At 39.1% G+C, this 27,362-nt stretch overlaps 1 protein-coding gene across 1 annotated transcript in view; it reads right to left on the bottom strand.

Moving 5' to 3' along the window:
* The window catches only part of TTC3 (tetratricopeptide repeat domain 3), a gene marked incomplete at both ends in the record, with an annotated part of 106,572 nt that overhangs the window by 57,781 nt on the left and 21,429 nt on the right, over positions 1 to 27,362 (bottom strand). Inside the window, 8 exon segments of the mRNA XM_084232429.1 lie at positions 322 to 456; positions 1,689 to 1,773; positions 6,144 to 6,204; positions 8,181 to 8,244; positions 9,544 to 9,664; positions 10,502 to 10,547; positions 11,481 to 11,643; positions 17,168 to 17,222. Of these exon segments, the coding sequence (XP_084088555.1) occupies positions 322 to 456; positions 1,689 to 1,773; positions 6,144 to 6,204; positions 8,181 to 8,244; positions 9,544 to 9,664; positions 10,502 to 10,547; positions 11,481 to 11,643; positions 17,168 to 17,222 (730 nt within the window).

Genomic DNA, 27,362 nt, shown 5'->3' with positions numbered 1-27,362 from the left:
TAGTTTGGTTGTGGATGAAAAGATTATGACTAAAATGAGTCCAAATACAGGATTTAGTACTTTAATAAAACAGAAGTACAGGAATTCAAGTGAACACTGTCAAGCATGTGAGCAGAGTCTACACATGGGCTGTGTCCCTTGAGTGCAACCAGAGGCTGAATGGGAACATCATCTCCTATCTCTCCCAACCTGAAACCAAGTCAGCCGATCTTGGCAAGACCTAAAGTGCCTTACTACAATATAGCAAAACCCTTGATTTTCTCGTACATTCACCTAAAACACACTGACATTGCTAAAAAAGTCATACGGTAGCAATTTCACCTTTATTTTTTGAGGATCTAAGCCATTGAGCAACTCTGTGAAGGCCTGTGCAGCACTGCGGCAGCGCTGGTCCAGCAAAGCCGTGTAGCCATCCTGGATCAAGCTTCTCAGCATTTTCATTATATTAGCAAAATCCTGCAAAAAGGAAATCCAATTTCTGAGAACCGGACCTATAAATTTTTAGTGTAAAACTTAAAATGCCAAAGTTCATCACAGAGTAGTTAATACTGTCATGCTTGACCATAAATAAGAATCTAAGTATCAAAAGCTATCCTTTAATACATAATATCCCTCTCACCTCACAGCTCCTTTCAAGTGAAAAACAAAAAGATACCCTTCACCACTGTACTTTCAGTGCTTCTATTACTGCCATGAAGAGCAGTCCACTTTATTTTTTTTCTTTTTTTCTTTTTTTTAATTTAAATAATAAATTTTATTTTTATATTCCCCCATACAATTGCAAACGCCCCATTCTGACCCCAATCCCTCCCCTCCCGCCCCCCACCCCCCAAAAAGTGTCTCTGGTTCATAGTTTTTTGTTGATTTTGATTTTCACTTTCTTATATTCATTTTCCTGGTCCCTTATTTAAGTTTTCTAGATTCCTGCTATGAGTGAGACCATCCGGTATTTTTCTTTTTCTTTTTGGCTTATTTCGCTGAGCATGATCCCTTCCAGCGCCATCCATGTTGCTGCAAATTACATGTGTTTATCTTTTTTGTATGCTGAGTAATATTCCATGGTGTATATGTACCACATCTTCTTGATCCAGTCATCTATTTTTGGGCATTTGGGCTGTTTCCAAAGCTTAGCTATTGTAAATAGTGCTGAAGAGCAGTCCACTTTATACGACATAGTGCTATGCCTTGCTCACTTTTTCAGATTAAACACAGTATTTTAAAATTTCAACAATTTTACTTTATTCTCTTACAAGGCACCATTTAAATAAGCAGATTTGTTTGGCTGTGAACAGAACAACTAGACATATTATAGCAGATAATTTACTGATCACTATCAGATTTTGACAACTGCCCTCACGTCCTGGAACAAACCTTCATTTTCAGCAAGAAATAAATACTTTAGCTCTACTCCTACTAACAGGTACTTGGATAGAACAACGTAAAATTATTGGGAGAAAGGTTAGGATTGGGAGATGCAAACAATTCTGCAATGTTAACCATTCATTAAATCACTGGTTAATGTAAGTATTGAGTTTAATATGTAATTAATGATAGCTTGGATAAATTATATGTCCACAATAAAATCTATTAAGAAAATCCAATATTAGGGAGGTACATGATTAGACTTTATTCATGTTAAAAATGTTTTTCTCAGGAAGTTTGCTTTTTCCATACAAAAACCTTTTTACCTGGTGTGCAGCTCTGGAAGATTTAGAAAACTGTTTTTCCAAGATGGTTTTCAAATCAACTGGTAAACTCACTTGTGAATTAGAACTAAAAGAGAAAAACATTTGTTTTAGAACAAAACAATCCTACCTATATAAAGAAAAAATGCAGCTACTGAAGATTATTTTAAACATGGAGTAAACAGGATCCTAAGTTCCTGAACAGAAATATTACCAAGATGTGGGTTCTCCCCAAATTAATCTCTAACTCCAATGAAATCACAATAAAAATATCTATAAACCTAGAGGTGGAGAGATACCAGATGAATGGGTAATAAAATTATATGTAAGAATAGCTTTTGGAATTTTGCACTGATTATCGAAAGTTATTTGACATCTACAGCCGTCAATAATAACTTAGTCTTAAAACAAGAAATGTGCCCTGAAATACTGCCAAGATGCTCCATCTTTGGGAAAATCCACGTCTGGGAAAATCTAACGATACAGCAGTTTCATAAAATCTGACTCCCAGAGCTGGTGAACATAGGAAGATTCAGACCTGTAGGTGTTCACACCAAATGTGGGTTTTTTCCCCCCAAAACCAAATACCAGTATTGTCACGTTTCTCACATTAATTCTCCAACAATTCAACTTGACACCAACTCTGGACTTAACACAGACCGCACAGGTTATTAAATGCTCAGTCCAAGACTGTCCTCATTCAGGTGTCAGTTACAATGAGGTGGGCAGGCTACCCTACACTGTCAGGCTGCCTATAAACTTGGGGGTGGGGAAGGGTACATGAATCCCCTCTGGCACAACAATTGCCTAGAATGATTCACAGGACTTAGGAAAACCCTCCACTCACTACTATTACTGTCACCAGGTGGTAGCTTAAGTTCCTCATCCTTGCCCTGCTCCTGTTACTTTTCTTGCAGACAAAAACCAGACCAGCTGAGAACAAAATGGAGGCAGAAGACAAGGGTGAAGCCACAACCTCATGACCATAGAAAAAGCACACCCACCAGTGCCATGACAGAGGTGGTCAAGACCAAACTGGAAAGAAAAGGGCGGCATGTAATGGCTCCTGGAAATGCCTGCCTATTTTCTGAAATCCTGTTGATGCAGACCCTTTAGACTCTCCCCTTCCTTAGTCATTCCCCTATAAGTTCCTGATTCTCTCCAGTTTGGGGAAATGGCCTTTGAGCCAGTACTCCAACATTTCCCCAGATTGCCATCGCCTCATTAAACCTGATTTCCTCCTACCAAGTCATCGTTCGAGTTTTGCCTTAAAAGTGGCTCAGACCCTGGCTCCAGTAACATCGCCAGCTTATCAAAAACAAATACAGAATTCAGAAAAAGCCCAATGGAAGAGATGGGTAGGAAGGTATGGAGCAGGGGCAGTGCCACAGAGCTTTCATGAGCTCCCTGTGCACCACCCACGCTGTCTCATAATATACTGACCAATCTGGAAGCTCCTTGAGCTCCGATGTTTGTGGAGATTTTCATTAAATTACTGGCCACTGCAACTGAAATGAATTTCCAGCCGTCTTCCCCTCCTCAGAAATGGGGAAGTAAGGCTGACTGTCCCAACTTCTAATAATACTTCTCAGCAAACTCCTATGATTTTAGAAGCTCTACAGCATGAATTAAGGACAAAGACCAATACAGTTGTCCCTCAGTATCCAAAATCCATGGATGCTCAAGTCTCATATAAAATGGCATAGTATTTTATATGTTCCAATATACTTTGAGTTATTGCTAGTTGATTTACAATGCCTAGTACAATAGAAATGCTATGTAGGGGCCTCCCTGGTGGCACAAGGGGTTAAGTTGCAGCAGTCTGAAGCTATCCATACCTACTGCAGCACAAGTTCAATCCCCGGCCAGGGAGCTACCCACATGGCACAACAGACCTGCTCCCCTAGCAGTGTATTTCAGTCAATTCACCTGTTCTGCTCCCCACTCTGTCTCTAGTGAATCCTCTCACCCCTGCACCTCTGGCCTGTACCCCAGTTCTCACATGCATAAATAAATCTTTTAAAAAAAATGCTATCTAAATAATCATTATACTCTATTATTTAGGGACAATTTACAAGAAATCTGTCTATGTTCAGTACAGGGGCAACCATGGTAGGCCTAACTACATTATAAGTATTTTCAATCTGTAGTGGATTGAATCCGTGGATGCAAAACCTGTGAATAAAGAGAGCTGATGATATATTTTAATTAAATCACATGACTTCATGGTTTATTAGGAATGTGAACAGTGCCCCTTTTCTGGGCAGGGCATTTTGGCAGTGCCTATCAAAATAAAAATTATATATCCCTTTTGACAGAGCAATTTTATTCCAGAAAGAACTTCTAATAATACATCTCTATCATGAAAATGAAGGATGCAGAGCTCCGTGGTCTGCCAGGTGAAAATATCCAATATATGTGGTTATCCCATTTACTTGTGAAGTAATGTATGTAAAGACATAATCAAACAAAAAGCTCTCAGGCTGGGGCCTCCCCGGTGGCGCAGCGGTTGAGCGCTGGGTTGCGAAGCTGCCGGCGACCTCTGCGGTGCCGGTTCGATCCCCGGCTGCTCCCCGGCCACCGGAGGAGGGTCCCACATGGCGCGCAGACCTCTCCTGCCGCCCGCTGCTCCCCTCAGCAGTGTACTTCGGGCCTTCTGCCTGCTCTGCTCCCCGCTCTGGCTCTGGTGAATTCTCTCACCCTCCCGTGCTTCTGACTGTACCCAGTGCATGTATAAACAAAGAAACAAACAAATAAATAAATAAAACATGCCTCTATAAAAAAAAAAAAAAAAAATTAAAAAAAAAAAAAAAAAAGCTCTCAGGCTGAAGACAGAAACAAAGTCTCAGAGAAACAAATTTATCTTTAACAAAACAGATTAAAATTGTAACAGTGCATTCAAAGACTGATGATGTACAGGGTTTGGTTTCTTTGGTGGTAGGGAGTTCTGGGCCAGGGGAAAGACATGGGATTTTTTCCTACCCCGTTATTGATCCTTGTAGCAGCATAAAAAAAAAAAATGGTCATTTGTTTTAATGAGCTTTACTAACTTCTCTTAATGCTTTGACAGTCAGATCATTCTCCTTCAAGCACCTATCAAGGAAATCAGCCTTAAAAAATGAAGAAAACTGGGCCTCCCCGGTGGCGCAGCGGTTGAGCGCTGGGTTACGAAGCTGCGTGCGGCCTTTGCGGCGCCGGTTCGATCCCCGGCTGCTCCCCGGCCACAGAAGGAGGGTCCCACATGGCGCGCAGACCTCTCCTGCCGCCCGCTGCTCCCCTCAGCAGTGTACTTCGGGCCTTCTGCCTGCTCTGCTCCCCGCTCTGGCTCTGGTGAATTCTCTCACCCTCCCGTGCTTCTGACTGTACCCAGTGCATGTATAAACAAAAACAAACAAACAAACCAGCAAAACAAATAAATAAAGCATGCCTCTATAAAAAAAAAAAAAAAAATGAAGAAAACTGACAACTGGTGTAACTCACAGAAATAGCTTTGTAGTTTTTCCAGCATCCCTTTCACTGGCTTAATGAACTTCTGTATCTATTTTAAGATTTACAATTTTACTTTGCAATCAGTGTGTGCCTTTGTAGGGTATGGTGGATTAGGCAGCAAGAGTTCCAACTGTTAATTTCAGAGGGAGGGAAGGGTGTGGGCATGTGCACTGGGTAAATGAATTTTATAAGTAGTCAGCTGATTAGCAAATACTTTCCTCTAGTGGTAATTACTCAAAAAGGGTTTCTGAATATACATATCTCCATGCCTGTGCATACAGAGTAAACTTCCAAATGGCTAAGAAAATAATAATAAAAAATGTGGTGGGCCTCCCTGGTGGTGCAAGGGGTTAAGCACTGCACTATGAAGCAATCTGAAGCCTCTGCAGCACGAGTTTGATTCCCTGGCCCGCCAGGGAGCAACCCATATGGCGCAGCAGACCTCTCCTGTCTCACCCGCTGCTCCCCTCAGCAGTGTATTTCAGTGAGTCTGCCTGTTCTGCTCCCCACTCTGTCTCTGGTGAATCCTCTCACCCCTCCGCACCTCTGGCCTGTACCCCACCTCTTGTATGCATACATAAGTAAATATTTAAAAAAAAGTGTGGAAAGGAAGCCACTAGAGAAGAAAACTGTGGGAAAGGTGAGCAGAGATGGAGGCAATTTTTAACCTTCAGTTCTCTGAGAATTTTTTCCTCCTATGAGTACATATTTTTGAATTTACATTTTTGATTTTTAAGAAAATCACTATCACATAACAATGACTTTCATAAATCAGTATTAACCATCCAGGATTAATAATCCTTTAACTCCAGAATGATCCTCTCCTAAAGAAATGCCATTGACATTTAAAAGGGATTTAAATACCTAGTATTCATCATAATACACCTGTATAAAGGTAGCTACTTGTTTTTTCTTGGAAAGAGAACAACATTAGGAAAAACAAACAGAAATTTTACATCAAAAACATACCTGAACTTATCAAATTCATTGTTTCTGGATTTTTGTTTTCCTTTATATTTTGGAGGTGGAGCTGTGAATACAAAAGTATTAGTTTTTGAAATCTGTACATAAAAGTCTTCAAGCTTTGAAAAGTGAATCAGTTTAAAACTGGAATATGAAAACAATATTACATGTGAATGTATCTATAGATAGCTAAGCCAAAAGAAGCCACTGGTGATGTTTTTCTATGTATGCAATAAAGTTATTACAAAGATAAATTATGATTATTTAGATCAATAATAGATGCCAAGAGATAAAGAATAGAGTTCCTTTTCTCAGGTAGTTTACAATCATGTGGGAAGAAAAGATAGTGACTTCAAATTAACAATAATCACTACTACTTAGTACAAGAAAGACACTGTGATGTTACTGACATTAATTCCATAGAACTGCTCTAGTAACTCACAGTAAAAGGGAAGTCACTTAAGCTGGTGTGGCTCAAGCAAGCGTGAGTAGAAAGGCAGCATCTGTGTTCAGTTTGAAAAAGCAGGTAGTATTTGTGTAGAATGGCCCACTGAGTCACACTGATTTAAGAAACATTAAACCGTCTGGTTTGGAGACTGGTAGGCAGGCTAAAGTGAGTTGTGCCTCAGATCGCTCAGTGAGCTCAGCCTTTAACTGACTAGCAGGAGTAGGAGCCTCTGCATACTTTTCAGCGGGGAACGATATATGTAAAGTTTTGTAGATGATAACTCAGCAATAGGTACAGGGTATATTTTATGGAAAGTTTGGGGAAAGGTGGCATAGGCAAGTCAGAGCCTACTCAGGAGGGAAAGAGAGTTTGAACTGGTTTTGGCAGCCTCAGAAAACAAAAGAAGCTTCTAGAAATGCAGAGTTCTAGTTTGATTTTTACTATCTGACCTCGGGCAAACTACCTAACCCTCACCATGGTACCTCAATTTCTTCACCTGACTTTAGATAAAAGGTAAACAGTACTTATTGATAAGTAGACATTACTCATTGAAATATGCTAAGCAATATCAATAAATTAAAAGCTGTTTTCTAAAAAGAAGTTTCATCTTCAAAGATTTTCACATTTAGGGTAACGTCAGGTAAGACAGTCATCACCTGAGTTTTCCTCTTTATAATTCTGATAATGTGCTAATCAAACGAAAACACCTGTAAGAAATAGTTGGCATAAAAGACAGAAATTACCACTAGCAGCAAACACTGAAAGGAAAACAACTGAGCTAACACATGAGAGAGGAAAGGAGACCAACAGGACCAATTGCTAGGCCAACAATCTCACCTCAGTTCCCTGAAAGAAACAACATGAAAACTCGAGATAAATAACTGTTATAAAAAACCCAGAGTTACCAAGAAAATTGATATTTTTAAAAACTGTTTTAAAAGGCAGGGAAGTACATAATAAATGTTAAAACGATTTCCATCAAAATATAGTAGTATAAAGGGAAACTGAGGAAATTAAAGAAATGTGAATATTTGTGTCTCCAGAACCCTTCATTTCGCTATAATATCAAATAAACAAGGTCCTGACACATCTGCATATTTAACACATGCATAAATGCACACCAAGAAGTGCAATTCTCAACAGGGGCTATCTCCTTCCAACAGGGTGACAACTGATTATGGGAAAATAAAAATAAAAAAATCTCAATTTTTAATATGAAGCACAGATGTATTATTACAGATAAACATCTGTGGTATAAAATTGTATGGGGGGGGGACAATAAACAAAAAGTCTAAAAGACTTCTTGGACAGGGCAGATATAATGAATCAAAGGTTGAGAAACTTCAAACTAACGGAAATTAGGTAGCAGACCAAGAAGAGTTTCTTGTTTTCTTCCAACCCTTTTTATTTAATTTCACTAATTAAATTTATTAAATAAAATGAAAAGGTTGAGCATGAATTCAAGAAGGTATTTGAGTTGCTCAACTTTATAAAGTAATAACAGAACAGCAGCAAACACAAGCAAGGCTGGTGCAAATTTCAGGTATGAAAGTTGATGTAACTCAGGAACAAATCACGTAAGAAAAAAGACTCACCTGATGGAGGTAGAAGTTCAGGATGACAGTCACAATCATCTACCTTCAAAGCCTCATCTACCACCTACCCACAAAAATAAAATTAGTAAGACTTCAAAAAACTACTGCCATGAAGAGTTCAATAGCAAAATAATACAACAGGAAAAAAAAAGACACAATTTATGCATGCTCCTAGAATACCCAGCCTAGATGAATAAACAAACCAAGTAATAACTAACGATAAGAGAGTATGATATAACTTGACACATTCTTCATGATAATCCCATTTCTGATACCTCCTGACAGGTTGGTCAGTGAGTGTTTGTATTGAATGATACTATCACAGCTTTCTGAAGGTCCCTGACCCTCAGTGAACACAGTCTCTGGGAGGTATCTGCTGAGCTCTGAGTACACTAGAGTAAAGGAAAAAACTTGCTTAGAGATCATCTGGGACCCTGATCACAGAGCCAGGCTAGAAGCCTAGAGGTGCCCTGAAGAAAGCACCAAACCAAGGTTCTGCCAAGCACCACTGCTAAGAACAACAGAGGCTGCAGAAATACCTTGGGCAGAGATGGGGATGAGGTGCCTCCCAGGCCCAGCATAGCACGAATTGTGTGGGTGAGCTGGGGCAGTGCCAGCCAGTCAAGTAAACTGCAAAAGGGAAATGGGAGGAAGAGAAAAATCCAAAGCATTATAAGGGGTCGGGTGAACTGGACACTAGACCCCACTGTCCCTTACTCCCAAGCGACTGACTGGAAGCCATGAAGGAAGACCATGCAAAGAGACCTATCCACGTGGCAAAATGATATTTTTTTTTTTTTAAATTTAGATCTCTAATTGCTAGTGTTTTGCTTTTTTTTTTTTATAAAGATTTTATTTATTTATTTATACAAGCACTGGGTACAGTCAGAAGCACAGGAGGGTGAGAGAATTCACCAGAGCCAGAGTGGGGAACAGAGCAGGCAGAAAGACCGAAGTACACTGCTGAGGGGAGCAGCGGGCGGCAGGAGAGGTCTGCGCGCCATGTGGGACCCTCGCCCAGCAGCCGGGGATCGAACTGGCGGTGCAGAGACTGTGGGCAGCTTCGCAGCCCAGCGCTCAACCGCTGCGCCACCGGGGAGGCCCCCGTGGCAAAATGATATTTAGAAAAAATATTTTGAAAACACACAAATCTGATTTCATAAGAAAGTCTGTAATGCTTAAATAGCATCTGCATGTAGTTGTAGGAGGTAATCAAATTATTTACTAAAAAGAGAGAACTGTTCTCTTGATATCAACAGGAAGGTTCAGAATCACCAAAACAGTTTCCATTATCCCTAAAATATTATTGTAAAAACATGGGACCACTAGATTTGAAATTATTTTAATTTTAAACTGTACCTACCTTTAGATTCTGATTACGACCGTTTGCCATTTCGCGGTTAGTTTTTCTGGAATATTTTTTGGTCTCCACAAAGTTAAGTGAAGTACTAAAAGCAGGTGCTGCTAAACTAGGTATGCAGGCCCTGAGTGGGGAGAAAAGAAACAGTCACTTTATTCTTATTAAAGTGAATTTTTAAAAGCTATCCTTTAAGCAAAAAGGCCCCCATAATTATATCCTTTTTTTCCTTGAAACCAAGGATAACATTGTTTTTAAAAGAATCTAGAGCTCTGAGACTGCTTTATATACATAAACACTATTTTTAATTTGGTATGAAAAAGACAAAGCAGAATTTTAAAATTTATTGAAGTAACACTGTATAATAACATTATGAAACTAGAACAACACTTTAATTTCCAGTCTCCCTGTTTTACATTGAACAGTATCAGTATTTTACACAAGTAAATCATATAGGAAAAGCTTGATCTATTTTAATTGCCAAATAAGCTATTTGTTTTCTTGTGAGCATACTCAAGTCTATCTTCTGCCTGTTTCTCAAAAGAGTTGTCTTAGCCTATGGTGGTAGATGTTTTCAGAACAGAAGTGAAGGGTAAAAAGCACAAGCAATGCCCTGCTCTCTGCTGCCAGGACCCTCATGGCTAAAACTGGTTCTGGTGAAGTATAGTAATATTCAATTAATTTTTCATCCCTCTTTATCAAAAGGGTTAGGATATATACGCACAAATACACACACACACACACACACACACACAGTTATCAAAGTTGGCAAAATAAGTCTGACAATTCAAAGTCACATGATCTTACACATGAACACTAAAAACCACCGTTCTTCCTTCCATTCCAAACTTCACTATTGTTGCTGTTGTGGACACTTTAATAAAGCATCAAAGTGATTCTCAAACTCACAGGACAAAGCCATTCCAAGTAACAACAGCTACTGACCTGATTGATACTAACTCACCTGCTTTCGTAAAAGGCGTTAATTGGATTCCTAGTTGGTGTTCGACCTATAAAAAAATCAATCACACACACATACACACACACAAAGAGTAATAAGTGAATTGGCCAATACTGATTTTAAAAGACTTTCAAATTTCCTTTAGGCTGATCATAAGAACATCAAATACAGAGAACTGAAAAATAAACCTAAGCAATTTGGTATTTCTAGATGTCTTTAAGCTTTAGGAGGGTGTCAACAGAATGTTACACAAACCTTTATATGTGATCACTGACTAGATGCAACAGCATATAAACTTGAATCAGAGATGCTACCTGTCTTCAAGGAGCTCACAATCTTAGAATTAAGTTCTGTTAGATAGCAACATCTACTAGTGAAATAGAACTACTCAGCTCAGCTGCCTAAAACACTGAATGTCCAAAGAAGGAAAAACAGGGAAAACCGACAGGCTGAAAGTGTAAAGTGTTTCCGTCATTGGAGAGAGCATAGTGACAGGTGAGAAAATACGGGCAGAATGAAAATCTAGAGTTCCCAGACTGCACAAATCTATTCTGACACACGTCTATGTTCCGCATACTATAGAAATAACCACAAGCTTGGTACAAAAACATTAAGCAACTCTACTGAAGAGTTTTATATTTAGGGAATAACTTCAATAATGGAAGGGAAAAAAAGTTGTTTCAAAAAGGCTTTCCTTTATTCAAAATTTCTAGAAGGCATATTTTCTTACAGATAATAACAGTTTGTTGATGCCTGTTTCAAATAAAAACTACAAATCATTTATGATTACAAATGGAATATAACACTAATATAACTCTACACAGATAGAGGAAAACTTCAGTGACCTGACCAAGATAACATAACAAAATAAATACAAATCATCTCAGAAGTGATTTTCTGGTCCTCCATTAATCCAAGAAACCCACCTTCAAAAGTTTTAAAGGGAATTCGACCGTAACCAAAAGAATCTTAGGTGAAATACCTTGCAGGTCTTCTATGTGTTTTTGTAACTTTACATGCTGCTGAATTAGATCCTTGATTCCCTCAGGGTCATTTTTACAGAGTTTTTGAGCTTTTATGTTTGCTTGCAGGGCCCAGTCATATTCCCCCAGCATAGAAAGAGCATCACAATAACGATAATGACCCTGTTCCAAAAAGATAAATGTATTTTTTTTCTCAAAAATATACTTGAAGAAAATAGATAAGAAAAAAATATTGCTTGAAAACTGACTTGTTTAAATTATTAGATTAGGACCCTATCAATGAAAAATAAAAATAGTTATACCTCAGATGAGCTAAGTGAAAATTTATGAATAGTATTTATAATAACTTAACAACTGATTAGAGATTAGCATTTTTGCTAAAGAAACTTTTGTACCCCCAAGAAAAGAATTAAACCTATGTTATACATTATCAGAAAAGGGTAAAATAATGATTTTGTGCTAAATAAAATTTTAAAAAGATCATTATTAATAACTTTTTTTTTTTCCCAAAATACTTGAAGGCAAGAGTGGCCTCTAAATCATTACATTCCCTACATTTCAGAAATCAGAATTTTAGAGCTGGTACTTTTCCAAACCTTTTCAAGAACATGGGCACAGATAAAGGGTGCATCAGGTTAAATCTCCCACCCATGTCTGTCTAAACCAGCTTTTAGTCTGTCTCTTAAGTGTATTTCATGGCTTTAAGAAAAGGTCAAACAATACTGATTTACTCTTCATTCCCATGACTGTGTTTTTTGGATGTGCTTTCTACCACAGAACCACTGCTCTGGCTGGCTCCATTTGTGCACTGTGGGAAATCTATTATCAAGCATGAACTTCTTGACCTAGAAAACGAGTATTACCAAACCTGAAGCTAACTCAACCACGCCCTCATCTACCTACTCACAAACCAATCTCCCCCTCCATCTTCTGCACAGTAGCTCCACTGGAGGAGAGTCAAAGAGGCAAGAAACAGAACAAAGAATCCTGAGCTCTTTTCTCTTTAGTATGCATTTTACGATGACATTCTGATTGTCTGAGGAAATACAAGTCAGAAATAGTGACACTTTTCAGAAAGGGAAGACTTCACTAACAGACAGAAATAATCCTAAGGGCCTGTGCTAGCGCAGACCTCATGCCCTGCTCTGGCACACCAACCCCACCTAAGTTCCACAGGAACTGTGAGAGTACCAAAAAAAATTCTGCCTCAGTTATGGAGAAAAATTTAACTTGAGACCAAATGCCACTGTGGTCCCATCTAACAAAGCTTAAAACAAGACCCCAAAGAATTGAACTGTTTCTATGTAACTACTCAGCACATTCCATGTGTTCAAGAATTTAAAAGAAAAATTAAACATGTTAAGACATGAAATATACTCAAATAAAACTGCCAGAGGTGAAAGCCACAGAACTTAAGATGAAAAATATATTGATGAAAATAAAGGCAGATCAGACATCACAGAAGAAAAAATCAGTGATTCTGAGGACATAGCAACAGAATCCACAAAAAATAATGAAACAGAAAAAAGACTGGAAATGAAGCTCACAAACGGGAAGCACAGTGACAAACAGGCGACACACAGAAAGAAAAATGCGCAGCAATGTGGGGACAACCACACCGGAAGCTGCACTAGACTTTTCAGTTATGTAAGCCAACAAATTCCCTTTCTACTGATGCCAAATCTACGTTGGGTTTTGTCATTTGCCCCAAATGCCTGAACACCCCCTCAAAATGAAAAGGCTAAGAACATTTGCGAAGTTACTGGTTTGTGTCCTGTATCACACACATCAAAAGGCAGAGCACACAGAATGTCAACAAATATCCTGCTGGCTATGCCATAAAACTTCTCATCCTTTAGGACACAGTGACCCCCTCTCTTAAGTCTGAAAGCATGTCCAGTTGACAATGCACCAGTCTTCTCTGTCTGGAAAGAAGGAAGAAAAAAATCGCCCACCCCAACAAAGAACCCTCCATAGTACCTTTCTGTGTAGGTTCACATCCTAGGGGCATGCCTCAACAGACTCTGGCTCATAATCAATTCTAAAACAATCAGTTAAAAAATGGATCAAAGACACCTTAACAAACTAGACAGAGAGCAAGTAAGAACTGAAAATAACACTGAATCACATGACATCAGGGAATGCAATTAATGAGGTACCAGCACACACCTATCAGAAGGGTCAAAATATCCAAAATACTGGTAACATCAAAGGCTGATAAGGATGTGAAACAATAAAAACGTTTTCATTATTATAGTGGGAATGCAAAATATAGTCAATTTGGAGGACAGTTTGGCAGTTTGCCACAGAACTAAACACAGTTTCATCATGTGATCTCGTCATCGTGCTCTCTGGCATTCCCAAATGAACTGAAAACTTAAGTCTACCCAAAAACCTACACATCAACATTTTTGGCAGCTTTATTCATGATTGCCAAAACTCGAAAGTAAACCCAGCAGGTGATGGGTAAACTGGTACATTCATACAATGAAATATTATTCAGTGGTAAAAAGAAATGAACTACCAATTCCTGAAGGAACCTTAAGGGCTTATTAGCAAGTGAAAGAAGCTAATCTGAAATGACTGCACACTGTATGATCCCAACTACATTTCATTGTGGAAAAGGCAAGACTATGCAGAGAATAAGAAGACCAGAGCTTGAAGGGAAGGAGAGGGGAACAGGCAGAGAACCGAAGACACTTACAGCAGTGAAACTACTCTGATACGACATTGGTGGACATGTGTTGTTACATATTTGTTCAAAGCCACAGAATGTACAACACCAAGAGAAAATCCTAAAATAAGCTATGGATTTTGCGTGGTAATAATGGGTCAATGTAAGGTCTTGGATTGTAACAAATGTAAAACTCTGGTGGGGACCACTGGGGTGGGGGAGGGCAGAAGAGGTTCTATGGAAATAACTGTACTTCTTAATTTTACTATGACCCTAAATCTGCTTTGGAAAGCAGATTTTTTTTTTTAAGCAAAGTGCTAAGAAATTAAGCCGGTAATAAACATTCTACGTAAGATCCTCAACATAGGGCCTCCCTGGTGGCACAAGGTGTTAAGACACAACCTTTGAAGCTATCCACAGCCTCTGCAGCACAAGTTCGAGCCCTGGCCAGGGAGCTACCCACATGGCACAGCAGACCTCTCCTGACTCACCCGCTGCTCCCCCCAACAGTGTATTTCAGTCAGTCTGCCAGTTCTGCTTCCCACTCTGTCTCTGGTGAATCCTCTCACCCCCCACACCTCTGGCCTGTACCCCAGTTCTTGTATGCATAAATAAATAAATCTTTCACATCTTTAAAAAAAAAAAAAAGATCCTCAACATAATTCAGAAAGTTTCAGCATTCTTTCTAGGTAGATAACAGGCTGAAATAGCCAAAAGTGTCTCTGAAAAAACAATATGATGGTCTGGGTTTCAGTATGAAGAATTCTATCAGCCATTCATCCTAGAAGCAGTTACAGAGCACCTGCCCAATGTCAGGTTCAGTGATGAGCGGACTCACCTGGAGCACAACAAATGACTGACAAAGAAAAAGCAACAAACCATCACCCTTGAACAGAAGCACATCCCATGCTGGATTCCCAATCCTGCTTGTCTTTTACTTGCAGGAGTCACTGTACCTTTCTGGGACTCAATTTCTTCATCTATAAAGTGAGGCATTTAAAAAGTGACATCAAACTTTGGATGTACAAGTCTACCTGGAGAAATTCACAATCTCCAGAGTCAAATACACTCCTAAATCACCTAAATCAGTCCTAAAACCCTATGATTCCACTCACTTTGATTGTAAAAAGAGGCTATGTAAAGCCAGAAATGAAGCAGGAAAGAAGTGTGTCTTATTTGAAGTTCTCTTAAAAATTTTGGGGGGACATTTTATGATTCAGGACAATACAGAGACTAAAAGATAACACCTACAAATTAACTACAGACACATTTTATTATATTTGCTTCACATTCTTGTTATTCAGGAAATAATACCACAGACATGGCTAAAACCTCCTCTAGTCCCTCTCTAATCTCCAGTTTCCCTCTCTCACTTCCCAGAATCAAACATAATCATGAATTTGACGAGTATTTTTCTAGTCTATATTGTGCTATTACTGTTTCGTTTTCATGCAATAGTTTAAGTTATAAATATTGATAAGCCAGTGAACTCACTGATTCTTTTACTCACTAAATCAGTAAGTATTTACTAGTAAGTGCCTTCTATGTGCCAAGCAATTTGGATTAAAAAATGAACCAACAAACAAAAAAAAAACACCTGCCCTCATGGAGCTATGTGGGAAGATGCACAATAACCACCACAGCTGAAATAGTACAGACAGCAGGCTGAATAATGAGAGCAAAATGTAAAGGGAAAGAGGGCAGGAAATGTCAATAAGGGACAGGTTTGGCTTTTTAGTAATGTGGCAGGGAAGGTTTCACTGAAAGGACTTTCAGTAACAAGGGAAGGAAATAAGGGAACTAATGCTGATGCTCTGGAGAAAGGTGTTCCCATTCCAGGCAGAGGCAAGAGCAAATAGTCTGGTAGTGGATGTTTGAGAAACGGTGAGAAGACCAACAAGCAACACAGAATGCACAAGGTGAAAGCAACAGCAGCAAGGCATCAGAAATAATGGGGGTTCAAGACAGATGCCAGATCAGACAGATCACAGTAACCATTTTGATCAAGTAACACTACCATAGTCATGGCTGCTGTAATGAGTTAAGAATATTTAGTATTTGCAATTCTGTGCCTTTAAAACAATGCTGCAATGCCAACCCTGTACCCCTCACCGTGTGTATTCGAGGTACATACACTTAGAATAAAGTAATTCACCACATTCATGATAATATTTTGCAAACTGGCTGTAACAAATTCATACTCCACCAGTTTACTGAGGGTTCCTGTTAGTTCAGGTGAGTTGTACAAACACTCCACAAATACTCAGGACTACTGGTCTTTTTAATTTTTGCCAATCTGAAAATCCCAAAGAGTATCACATTCACTTATTCATATATATACACGAGCTCTGTTTGCAGGCTATTCTGTTCTCTTGATTTCATTTTTCTTTCCCTGTACAATTTTAATGACTAGGAAATAGAACACAGGTATTTCTATTGCCCATTCAGGATTCTGCTGATGTAAAATGGGTCTTTCTCTTACTGGCCCATTTTCTGCTGGGTTTCTTATTTATTTTACTTTTTTGCACATTCTGAATACAAATCCTATCAGATGTATTAAGCATTATCTCCTTACAGTCCACTATTTCATTCATAGTGTCTTTTGACATACAGAACTTGAGTTTGATCTAGCCAAATCCACCCCACGTCGTATTCCCATTGGGGATGTGTGCCTGTTGCATTATTTAAGAGAACTTCCCCACCTCAAGGTCACAAAGTTCCTATGATCCTGTCTAAGTTTTAAGTCTCACTTTTCAAGGTTAGGTCTTTTTACTCCACCCAGAATGTGCAGATGCATCTCAAGGTATCCACCTCAGGATCCTCCATCTTCTAGTGGCTACTCACTCCTTTCTGACAGCGGGACTGAAGTCTCCAGTCACATTCCTGAGCTCCATATCACTGTACCCAGCACTTGAACACACAAATCCACATACACTTTACAACTTTGTGAACAGATTTTCCACAAAGTAGTACGGCATTATTTGCCCAATGTAAAATATTAAAGAAACCTACCTTTGTCCAATTGCTCTTCAGAATAGTGGCTCTCTTTCCATCACCAAGTGCATTTCTAAAAATAAAAACAAGATATAAATATCCAAACATTTTTTATTATAAAAGTATGTAATGTGCATCTTTTTGCACTGTTTGAATTTTCCATATTCTCTAATTAAAAACTTATTTTCCTAATTTTTAAAAATCCATACAATTTATGTCCATTATAGGAAATTTGGAAAATACAGAAAAATAAAACACAATCACAACTACCCAGGAATGACTACTTTTAATATTTTTTAAGTAATTCCTACACATATTTGATCTACGCCTAATTATTACATATTTGTGCATGTTCACAAGACTTCTCATCTCCAGAAATGTAATTCCCAGGTCTTTTACACAACACATGAGCTAAGCTAGAGCAGACAATCTGCACGCCAGGGCTTGAAACCACAGATAAGTCCAACTCAACACAACTCTTCTTGGGGCTATCTGGAAGTTATTAGCTTAGAGAGACTAATAACTTTAAAATATCTTTAAAGTTTATTAATAACTATAAATAACTATAAAATAACTAATAACTATAAAATATCTTTAAATAGTCTTTAAAATAGCTACAAAATGAGGATAATCCTGCTTTAAGGTAAATACTATGTCACACACTATGTTAAAAAATAGTGCTTTGAAAAATAAACAATGATGTAAAATATATATAAATTTTAAAAAACCCAAAGATTAAAAAAAAAAAAATACAGTGCTTTGCAAAATGTCAAATACTAACAGATCCAAAGCTCAGTCTCTTTAACTATTTCCCCAGGGTGTGCAACACTCTGACTGACCCACTTGATCTTTCTACTTCTTTATTTATCAAGCTTAAGATTTGCTGGCTCATCATTTCATACATGCATACAAATTTTTTGTACTTCTCTGTCCCAACGTTTATGTTCTGCTATGACAAACCCCAACTCTGGATCAAGCCCACTTTCTGCTTTCTCCAGACCTCGATCAGGGGCTGGAGAACATTAGCGCAAAGCACAGGCAGCACCACTGCACAATTACAACAATCCAAGGGGCCTTCAACACTGTCAAGCAATCGTTCTACATCAAATTATTCTTTAACTTTGTAAAATGATCATTTCAAACCTTGTGTCCATTCCACAAACTTCCAGCTTCCCCTTCTGTCAGCAGATAAGCTCTGCTATAAATTCGGAGTGTAAACTGGAGCCATTAAAAAGGACTCGATTTCCTACTACCAAACCTAAAGACAAACCCACTGCCAGCCCCATCTCTTCTCCTCTACTGTTAGAGATGTTCCTATTCTTCCTTATATGGCCAATTCTTCTACTTGTTCCAGAAAATTCCATCATCTGTACAATATAAATTATCACTTCTCTCACCTATAAAATTAACCATTTCATCTCTAGACTCTATCCCATCATTTTTTTATTGTGGCAAAATATATCCAACATATAATTTACAATTTAAACTGTTTCATAAATACAGTTCAGTGGAGTAAATACATCTATTTGCTATGCCACCTTCACCAACTGTTAATATTCTCAGATCACTCTTTAAAAATAACACAAAATAAAACAATGATGTAAAATATATATAAATGAATTTTTAAAAAATTAAATAAATGTCTTGAAACCTAAGCAAACACTGCTGGTAACTTATTCAACAGCTACTCCTCTGTGCTACCTGGTTACTTTTGTTGTGAGGGTCTACCTCACTACATGATTTAGAGGTAATTCTTATTTATTTTACCCCAATGCAGCAATCCCACTCTCTTTTCCATTGATGGGTTTAGGGGTAGTGCTGGCCACCGAGACCTGAGGGGGTTTATCATTCTTAAAGACATTGCCACAACACTAGGAAACTCACACTACCAGACACCAACACCTACTAAAAGACCATCTAAGGGTAGAGGAGCCATCAACACAACAGCACAGAGAACCCAAAAGTCTTACGCAGTCACCTGACCTACAACAGAGGTAACCCTGCCGTGTGTGGAGGAAACAGACTCCTAAGGAAAGTGCTGGATCAGCAGGACATCTGAGTCTTGGAACAGAACTCACACTACAGAGGACTCCGAGTGGACTACAGACCTGAGTACCAAGGCTCAATGAGCAATTTCCAGAAGGAGCAGAAAGGCTGGTGACCTTAGAGTAGGCAAATATTTGAAGCAGAACACAAAAAATGTTTACCATAAAGAAAAAAAAAAAGATTAAATGTATTATTTTAAAACTAGTAACTTCTGGTTGTGAAGAAAAAAAGAAGTGAAAAGGCAAGCCACAGAATGTGAGAAGATGCATATATGTGACCAATGACTTACATCCAAAATTTTTTCAAAACTACAATTGAAAAAGACATTCAACTCGAAAAAATAAAGCAAAATGTTTTAATAGGCACGTCATAAAAGGGAATATCCAAGTGGCCAACAAGCATATGAAAAGATGTTCAACTGAATATTCTTTATCAACTTAAAATGCAAATTAAAATCACAGCTCTATATACCCACCAAAATGTCTAAATTAAATGACACAAAATAATAAGTGTTAGCAAGGATGTGGAACTGAAACTGGCATATGCTGCTGGCAGGCGTGTACATGACCCAATCACACTGGAAATTATGTTCTAAAGCTGGATAATAGCACACTGTCCCAGCAACTCCACTTATCTGCTCTAAAAATGTTCACAACGTTACTATCTGTAAAAGCCAAATACTAGAAACTACCCAAATGTCCATCAACAACAGAATGGGTAAAACATGGTATATTCATGCAACAGATGAACACTTCACAATTACATGCAACAATATGGATCTCAAAATCAACGCTGAAAGCCAAACAGAAAAGAGCACATACTATACGAGTCTGTTTATACTACACAAAAACGGGCAAAATAAAGCTATGGTGCTGAAAGCTGGAAGAATAGTTACCCTGAGGAGGCAGGCAGTGACTACAGGGAGGGCTACAGGGAGCTTCTGGAATACTGGGTTCTTGCTCTGATACCTGGTTTCTGGAAAGTTCACCTATACACTGATGAACTATACTTTTCATATGTATTTTAACAGTTCTTGAAGATGAGCCATCCTTCTTCCGCTGCGGTATCTGGTTTGATGCCTGAATTATAGCAGCTGTCCTGTCCTCTTAAGAGGGCACCTGAGAACCAAGGTACACACAGAGGGACGGCAAACCTAGTTGTTTAGTAATACTATTTTTTAAAATCTTTTATTTAATTTTAAAATTCACTTTTTTTTTTTTTTTGGTGGGACCCTCGCCAGCCGGGGAACAAACCAGCGCTGCAGAGGCTGTGGGCAGCCCTGCAGCCCGGCGCTCAACCGCTGCGCCACCAGGGGAGGCCCTAGTGATACTATTGAGCCACTAAATACACAAAGCGGAAGTCACCTTCTTCTGGAACTCCTGAATGAGGCTATTTTCTTCACCATCAGTTTTCTGATGTTTGTGGCCCAAAACATTCTAATACAGTGGCCCACCTGTTCCACTCCTCATGGCCTCTACCCCAAATGCCTTTACCAACTGTGCATGCCATCTCCACCTCCTTACTCTCGTTTCCCAACCCACTCCAACCCAAGCTTCCCACTGCCAGCTCCCCCATGGTAACAACATGGTTCATACAGCTACATGTAAATTCCAGCTGGTCTCAGCAACAGGCATTGCCAGGCACTGCTTCACTGACTACCACGGCACCGCACTGACACTGCTTCTCCAGCACCTACCAGTGGTCTCCGGTGCAGGCTCATCTTTTCCTAGTTGACCAGTAACAGTGGCCCTCAAATCTCAATCTTACTTCCTCTTCTGATCTCATCTCAGCTTATGCTTCCTCTAGACTAAAGGATATCAGGTCTCAACCTTGGTTGCAAATTCCATCTGGGCTGGGGGAGTGTTCTCAAAGCCCAATACCTAATTAATTTACCCCAGATTAAATAATCAGAACAGGGTGTGGGGGATTTTTTCAAAGCTCAAGGGATTCCAATTTGCAGTGGACCACTTCCCTGGACAACCTCACCTACCGCTGCAACGTCAGATCATCAAGCCTACTCATGCTGAACATGTCTGTCTGCTGCCCAAACCTCTCCTTTGAGTCCTAGGGGTAAGGACCTCATTGCCTTTGCATTCCAATTTAGATCCTTCAAGGACACTTTATCTCAGTATGCCCAAGTCAAGATCTACTTCTTATAAATATGTCTCCCACTGTCGGGGCCTATAATTCATGAAGCTGCTGAAGGCAGAAAGCTCAGAAGAGTCCCAACTGCCACCTTCTCCCTCACTTTCCAACTACAACCTGTAAGAAACTCTGTCAACTTTACTTCCAAATATCTCAAATTCTGCTCCAAGCCACCATCATCTCTAGCCTGGAGTTAAACAGCCTCCTATTCATATTGCATCACCTCTATGCCTACCCACCTCACTACATCTGGATTGTGCTAAAGTGCTAGCTATGCTATCGCTCCTCAATTTAAAATTACTCTTATCGATGCTGTTAAAGGTCAACAGTCTTCATGTAGTGTACAAGGTCCTCATGTAGTCTGGTCCCTGACCACCTCTCCCTTCCACCTGTATTCAGGTGACCATTCATTCCATGAATTACCACGCTGCTCCCACCACTGTTCAAACCGTTGGCCCATAGTCTAGAATGCAGGGACATCTGGTTTTGCTCATTTCTGTCATCATCTATAAACAGAAACCCAATATTTGTTGATCAATGTTGGATTCTTCAGCACTTCTTATACACTATCATATCTATAACCACAATATATTGCTATGTATTATAATCATGTTATAAACATACAAATGTATGTTTACACTTTCTCATTTACTAGTATATCACCATATTGCTTATAACTGCTGTATCACAACATAGAAATGCATATAAACACCAACAAGTCCCCATTTACTAGCCAATGAACACTTTCCAATATTAAAGCAAAGTGGGGAGAGGAAATTACATGGCGCCACTGCTCATCCAATGACTGCAGCCCAGGATCCAAACACTCTGACAGCAGGCGTGGCCTAGCAGCAGCAATACCCTGCACAAGACACCTATGGAAACAGAATGGCTATCTACTCTCCCAGCCTGTGCACAGTGGTGAGCACGCCACAGAGGGTCAGAAATGTAATTCCAGCCTAAATGCTATAACTTATTACATGTAAATAGGAAAGTGTTTTCATTCTCTAGCCACCACCTTTCTCCTATATATAATATGCTAGATTTTGCCCTAAAAAGTTAGGAAGAAACACTCCTTTTCCTCTAGTTCCCACGGTGATTTGCTCATCACTCCAGAGCTCTTTCCCTAATGCGCATGAATAGAAACTAAATATGGGGGAGGGGCATTACTCCTAGTTGGCTCAGTTCTCACTCCTTAGACCTCCAGAAACTCACTGCATTCTCGCTGCCTCTAAGCTCTGAGCGCACAGGGGCACTGTTTACCTGGCTCTGTCTGCAACCATGGGTGAACGAATAACAGGGCATTTTGCTAACAGATGTAGGCTGTTCTCTAACAACTGTATCAGTAATGGAGGTGAGACTGGATTACCATTTATCTGTCTCCTTCTTTTAATTGATTCTGAACTCAGGAGGTGAAGAGAAGCTATTGAGTTTTCCAAAGCACAATATATTAAGTATGTAGGAATTTTGCAATTCATAAAAAGGTTATGATAAAAGAATTTTATCAGGAATCTTCTACAAATATGTTTTACCTGAGTGTAGAACATAAAAAGAAAAATCACTAGAGAGCTGTATAATTTTTGAAACTGAAAATATAGACATCAGCACAAACTTAAGTATGAGTAACCTATTAAGACTACGCAATCATGAATAAGACCAAGAAACACTAGATACACTGATATGCAACAGACTCTAAGATGTAAGTATCAAAAAAGAAATCAAGACATGCAATGGTGTGCCTATGGCTGCCCCTAGGTATTAAGAACAAAAGATGCATATATTACACTGAACCCAATGAAACTGCCTGTATTCTGAAGTTATAAAAATGGCAACTTCATTTGACTCAGCCCAACTGCTTACAGGAGTAGAAACAGGGACAGACACATGAACCTGAAGACAAGGACTGAGGCATGGGTCTGAATTGAGCAAGACTCGAATTAATCCTTTCTTTTGTATTTTTATAATGTGCATTTCTTAGTGCTTTCTTAAAAGTGGTGCAGCCCTAAGACTGAAAAAATTAATGTTTTCTTCAAAAGCAAATTCAGTGACTTATAACAGACCACACAAATAAGAAAGTAAAGGAATTCAACTGACAACACCCCCACATGAAAGCTGCACACAGTAGGATTTTAAACTCCCATAGAAACATATAATTGATTTATACTTCTGGGTCTCAGAGAAATTCAGAAAAAAATTAAAACCAGAGAAGTCACTGGAGTCTATTTATCCAGGCTAGGATCTAGGAGATGGGAGTATCATGATGCACAGTTAAATAACAAAAGGTCCAAAGAAATATCAAGTCTATAAATTCCATTATGCATCCAAGTCTGAGCTTCCTTTGTCCAATAACATTTCCCCTTACAAAATTTATCACATGCCATCAAAAAAATTTAATTTTTCGCAGGTGAGCTCCACAGAATGAACTAAACATAAGTGGGCAAAACCTGATCACACACACTATGAACTACTGATTGCTTTTTCTAGATACTCTTCTAAACTGGAAATTTCTAATGACTTCAATTACAATTATCAATTCAAAATGTTCCATTAACTACCAAATTGCATTTGAAAAGTGAACTTCTAGAAGACCAGAATAAAAACCACCTCTCCGCCAAGCCAGGCGTTGGGACACCCCGCACATGTTCCTCAAGCCAGCAGGAGTCAGTGTGGAGAAGCTGCGGCAGGAGGTGGCAAGTTTCACCCACCTCTACCTCAGCCAGCCCCTCCCCCCTTTGTATTCCCCAAGAGCAACATCTGCAGACCTGGAATGACTATTTGTCATTAAAACCAGCACCAGCACTTTGACCATTTTGGAATGAAACATTTTCCCCACACATACCTCACCTCAGGTTCCCCACCATTAGTCTCAAAATACTTATATTTCTCTTTTCAAGATTACATTTATCCTTGATAGTATTTAATTACAATGTGTCACCTTTTATCAAACATCTCAATTTTACATAAAAGCACAGAATATAACATCATAATGAACACCCAGGGACCACCTTAACAAAATCTTAACATTTTGCCAAATTTACTTCAGATCTTTTCCAGAGTTTGTGACAGTTGACATCCACTGTGCACACACCACCTCTCCCTTCTCCAGTTCGTTCTCCTTTTCCTCCCCAGACAGCCACATCCCTAGTGTTAAACATGCTCATGCATTTTAAAAACATTTTTAATACATACTATGTATTATGGCTATGCATATCATTTTGCATATTTTTGAACATTATATAAATGACATCACACCATATAAAACATTCTGCAACTTGCTTTTTCACTCAGCATAGCATTCATTGTAATTGCTACACAGAATTCCATTGTCTGAATATACCATGATTTATTTATCCATTCCCTACTGATGGACATTTGGGTTGCTTCCATTTCTTTACTCTCACAAGCAACGCTACAACGAAGGCTTTTACACATCTTCGTGAGTACACATGCGGGAGTTTGGAGGGTGAGAGCCTAGAAGAGCTGCAGAGAATGACATCTTCACCTTGCCAAATTGCTCTCCAATGTGACTGCGCCAATTTACACTTTCTCCAGCCGAGTATGAATGTTTCATTTGTTCCACATCCTCTCAAACACTTGGTGTTATGAGACTGTAAAATTTTTGCCAATCTGAAGAGACTCATAGGTTTTAATCTGCATGTCCTGTAAGGATAATTATGTTTACTGACCAATTATGTTTACTGGACCATTTATTTTAGCCCCAACTCTCACATTACCCTTTGATTCCATCACCACTTTTCCATGGTGATTAATAGTAGCTACTCCATATCTGGGTTTAAATTCTAGCTTCATCACACCTACCGAGTGTCCATGGACACTCTGTTCACCCTACCCATGCCTGTTTCCTCATCTGTAAAGAGACAGCAGCACCTATTTCACAGAGTTGTGAGAGCTTTGAGTCAGCACTTGTAAAGTGCTCAGAACAGCGCCAGCCAGGTTGTAAGAAACTGTGATGTTATTTTTTATTATTCTTACCAAAGGTATATTTTTTAATTCAATATTTCTTTTAATGTTACAATTTATGTTTCCTAATCTTTTAGGATTAAACTATTTCAGAAGTTCTAGCATTCATAACTCTATCCTCTTACTCTTTTCTCTTTTATAGGACCAACTGAAAATTTACTTTTCTGTTCTTTGAACATCTTGATTCTTACAATGGCAGACAAAGTCTGGCCTTGAGGAACAGCAAAGAGTGCATCCTTGCCCAAATATAAGAAGGCTGGATGCTGGACCCCAGCTGCTCAGGCAGATTTCTGCAACAGAACATCAACCTTCTGATGTGAGAGTTTCAAAACATGTCCACCTTGGTAACACAGTTAAAGAGGGCATGGGTCCTCCTGAGTCAACAATACTTCTCAATTAGTGGCAACATGTTCGTTACTGAAGCCCATTATCTACTCACTTGACCAGGAGTTATTACATATACCGTGGACTCAGAAAACAGTGTCCCTCCATTACTAAGCAAGTCACATACACACTGTGTGAGGAGGAGGGAAACACTAGCAGCACTAGTGAGGCATAATGCTTCTGACATTAACAGGTATCCGATACGTAACAATGACCTAAAAAAGAAAAGTTGCTGACCTGCCTCTAATAATAAGTGCTGCGCCTCAAGCGAGAGCATCGGGAAGGAAGCAGAGGATGCGATGCACAGCCCTGCGCTTGACCTCTACCTCACCAGGCTACTGGCTTCAGTATTTCTACTCTGATACACCTCCTTTACAGTGGAGTTTGAGGCAGTCATCCTAGAGTGTCTAGCATTCAACGCTCAGACAAGAGGACAGACACACCCTGGTCCGCCCCTCAGCTCTCAGAGATCCCCTACGCAGAGTGCATGACCTTCCGCCCAATCAAGGGTTCGGATACAAGTTGCCAACCTATTCATCTTGAAAACATACAGATTCACTTTTCAACAGCACAGGATATCTGCAATTCTGGACCTAGCCAGAGGTAATAACCTAAAAACATTTGCAGCTCATTTCTTGTCAGGACAGTTGAGGACAGTGGTATTGATGGAAGACTGTGTCAAGCCCATCCATTCCTCTAGTCTAGATAGCCTCGGTTTATCCACGGCTTAAGCCACCTAAAAGCTGCATAACGTTAATACAGCGGTATTCTCCGAGGTGGTTGGATTACTGGTGATTGTTATTTTCTTCTTTTTAAACTCTTGTATTTTCCAAATTTTCTACCATGAGAATGTGTTCTGTTTATAATAAAAGAAAAACATAATGTTATTTTTAAAGCTATATACTTGGATACACTATCTTCCCCAGTCCCACCCATTCACATCCCAGCAGAAGTATTTTCACTGACAAACAACTGGTAAGACTCTCTGCACTCATGAGACACTTCACACAAAAAATCATTTGTAAAACCCCAACTACACTTTCAGGAATGTTGCTGAGGTTCTCCTCTACGCCATCACTCACTTCCTGGCACTTGTAGCCATAGAGAAACTTTCTTCCAGAACTAAACCCCAGGAAAGCACCACTGCTGTTTCACCTGATCAACTGGCAGTCTCTTTCTTCATGGACAGTGAGAATTAAGTAACTTGTCAAGTCTTTTTTTATTTTGTGTAACAGAAAGATCAAATGCAAGTGAACTATAACTAATAACACATCTACACCACTTTATTCAAAGGATTCCCAGCTCTAACTTGGTTATTTGTTTTATTTTTAATATTCTTCTATGAGAAGTCATATTCTTGAAGCTATCTTAAACCCTTCTTACAAAAAGCATGCATAATTAAATGCAACAGTCTACACTGCTTACTGTCAATGCTTGTAATTTATGTACTAAGATTTTTTAAACTGAGGTACACAAAATCATGGTGCAATCCTTCTCAACGAATAAATAAAATCTCAGTTCAAATCCAATATAAGGAACTAAGAATTATGATTTTACTCTTAGTTGCACCATGAAATTTCCTTGCTTTCTTTCAGTTACAAAGAAAGTATGCTTAATTTTTTCATTCCAAGATAGAAAAAAAGTCTATCTGTATGGG

The sequence above is a fragment of the Talpa europaea genome (genome assembly GCF_964194135.1).
Source record: "Talpa europaea genome assembly, chromosome: 4".
Taxonomy (NCBI): Eukaryota; Metazoa; Chordata; class Mammalia; order Eulipotyphla; family Talpidae; genus Talpa; species Talpa europaea.
Note: the sequence above shows the minus strand (reverse complement) of the source record. Positions and strands in the feature narration are given on the sequence as shown.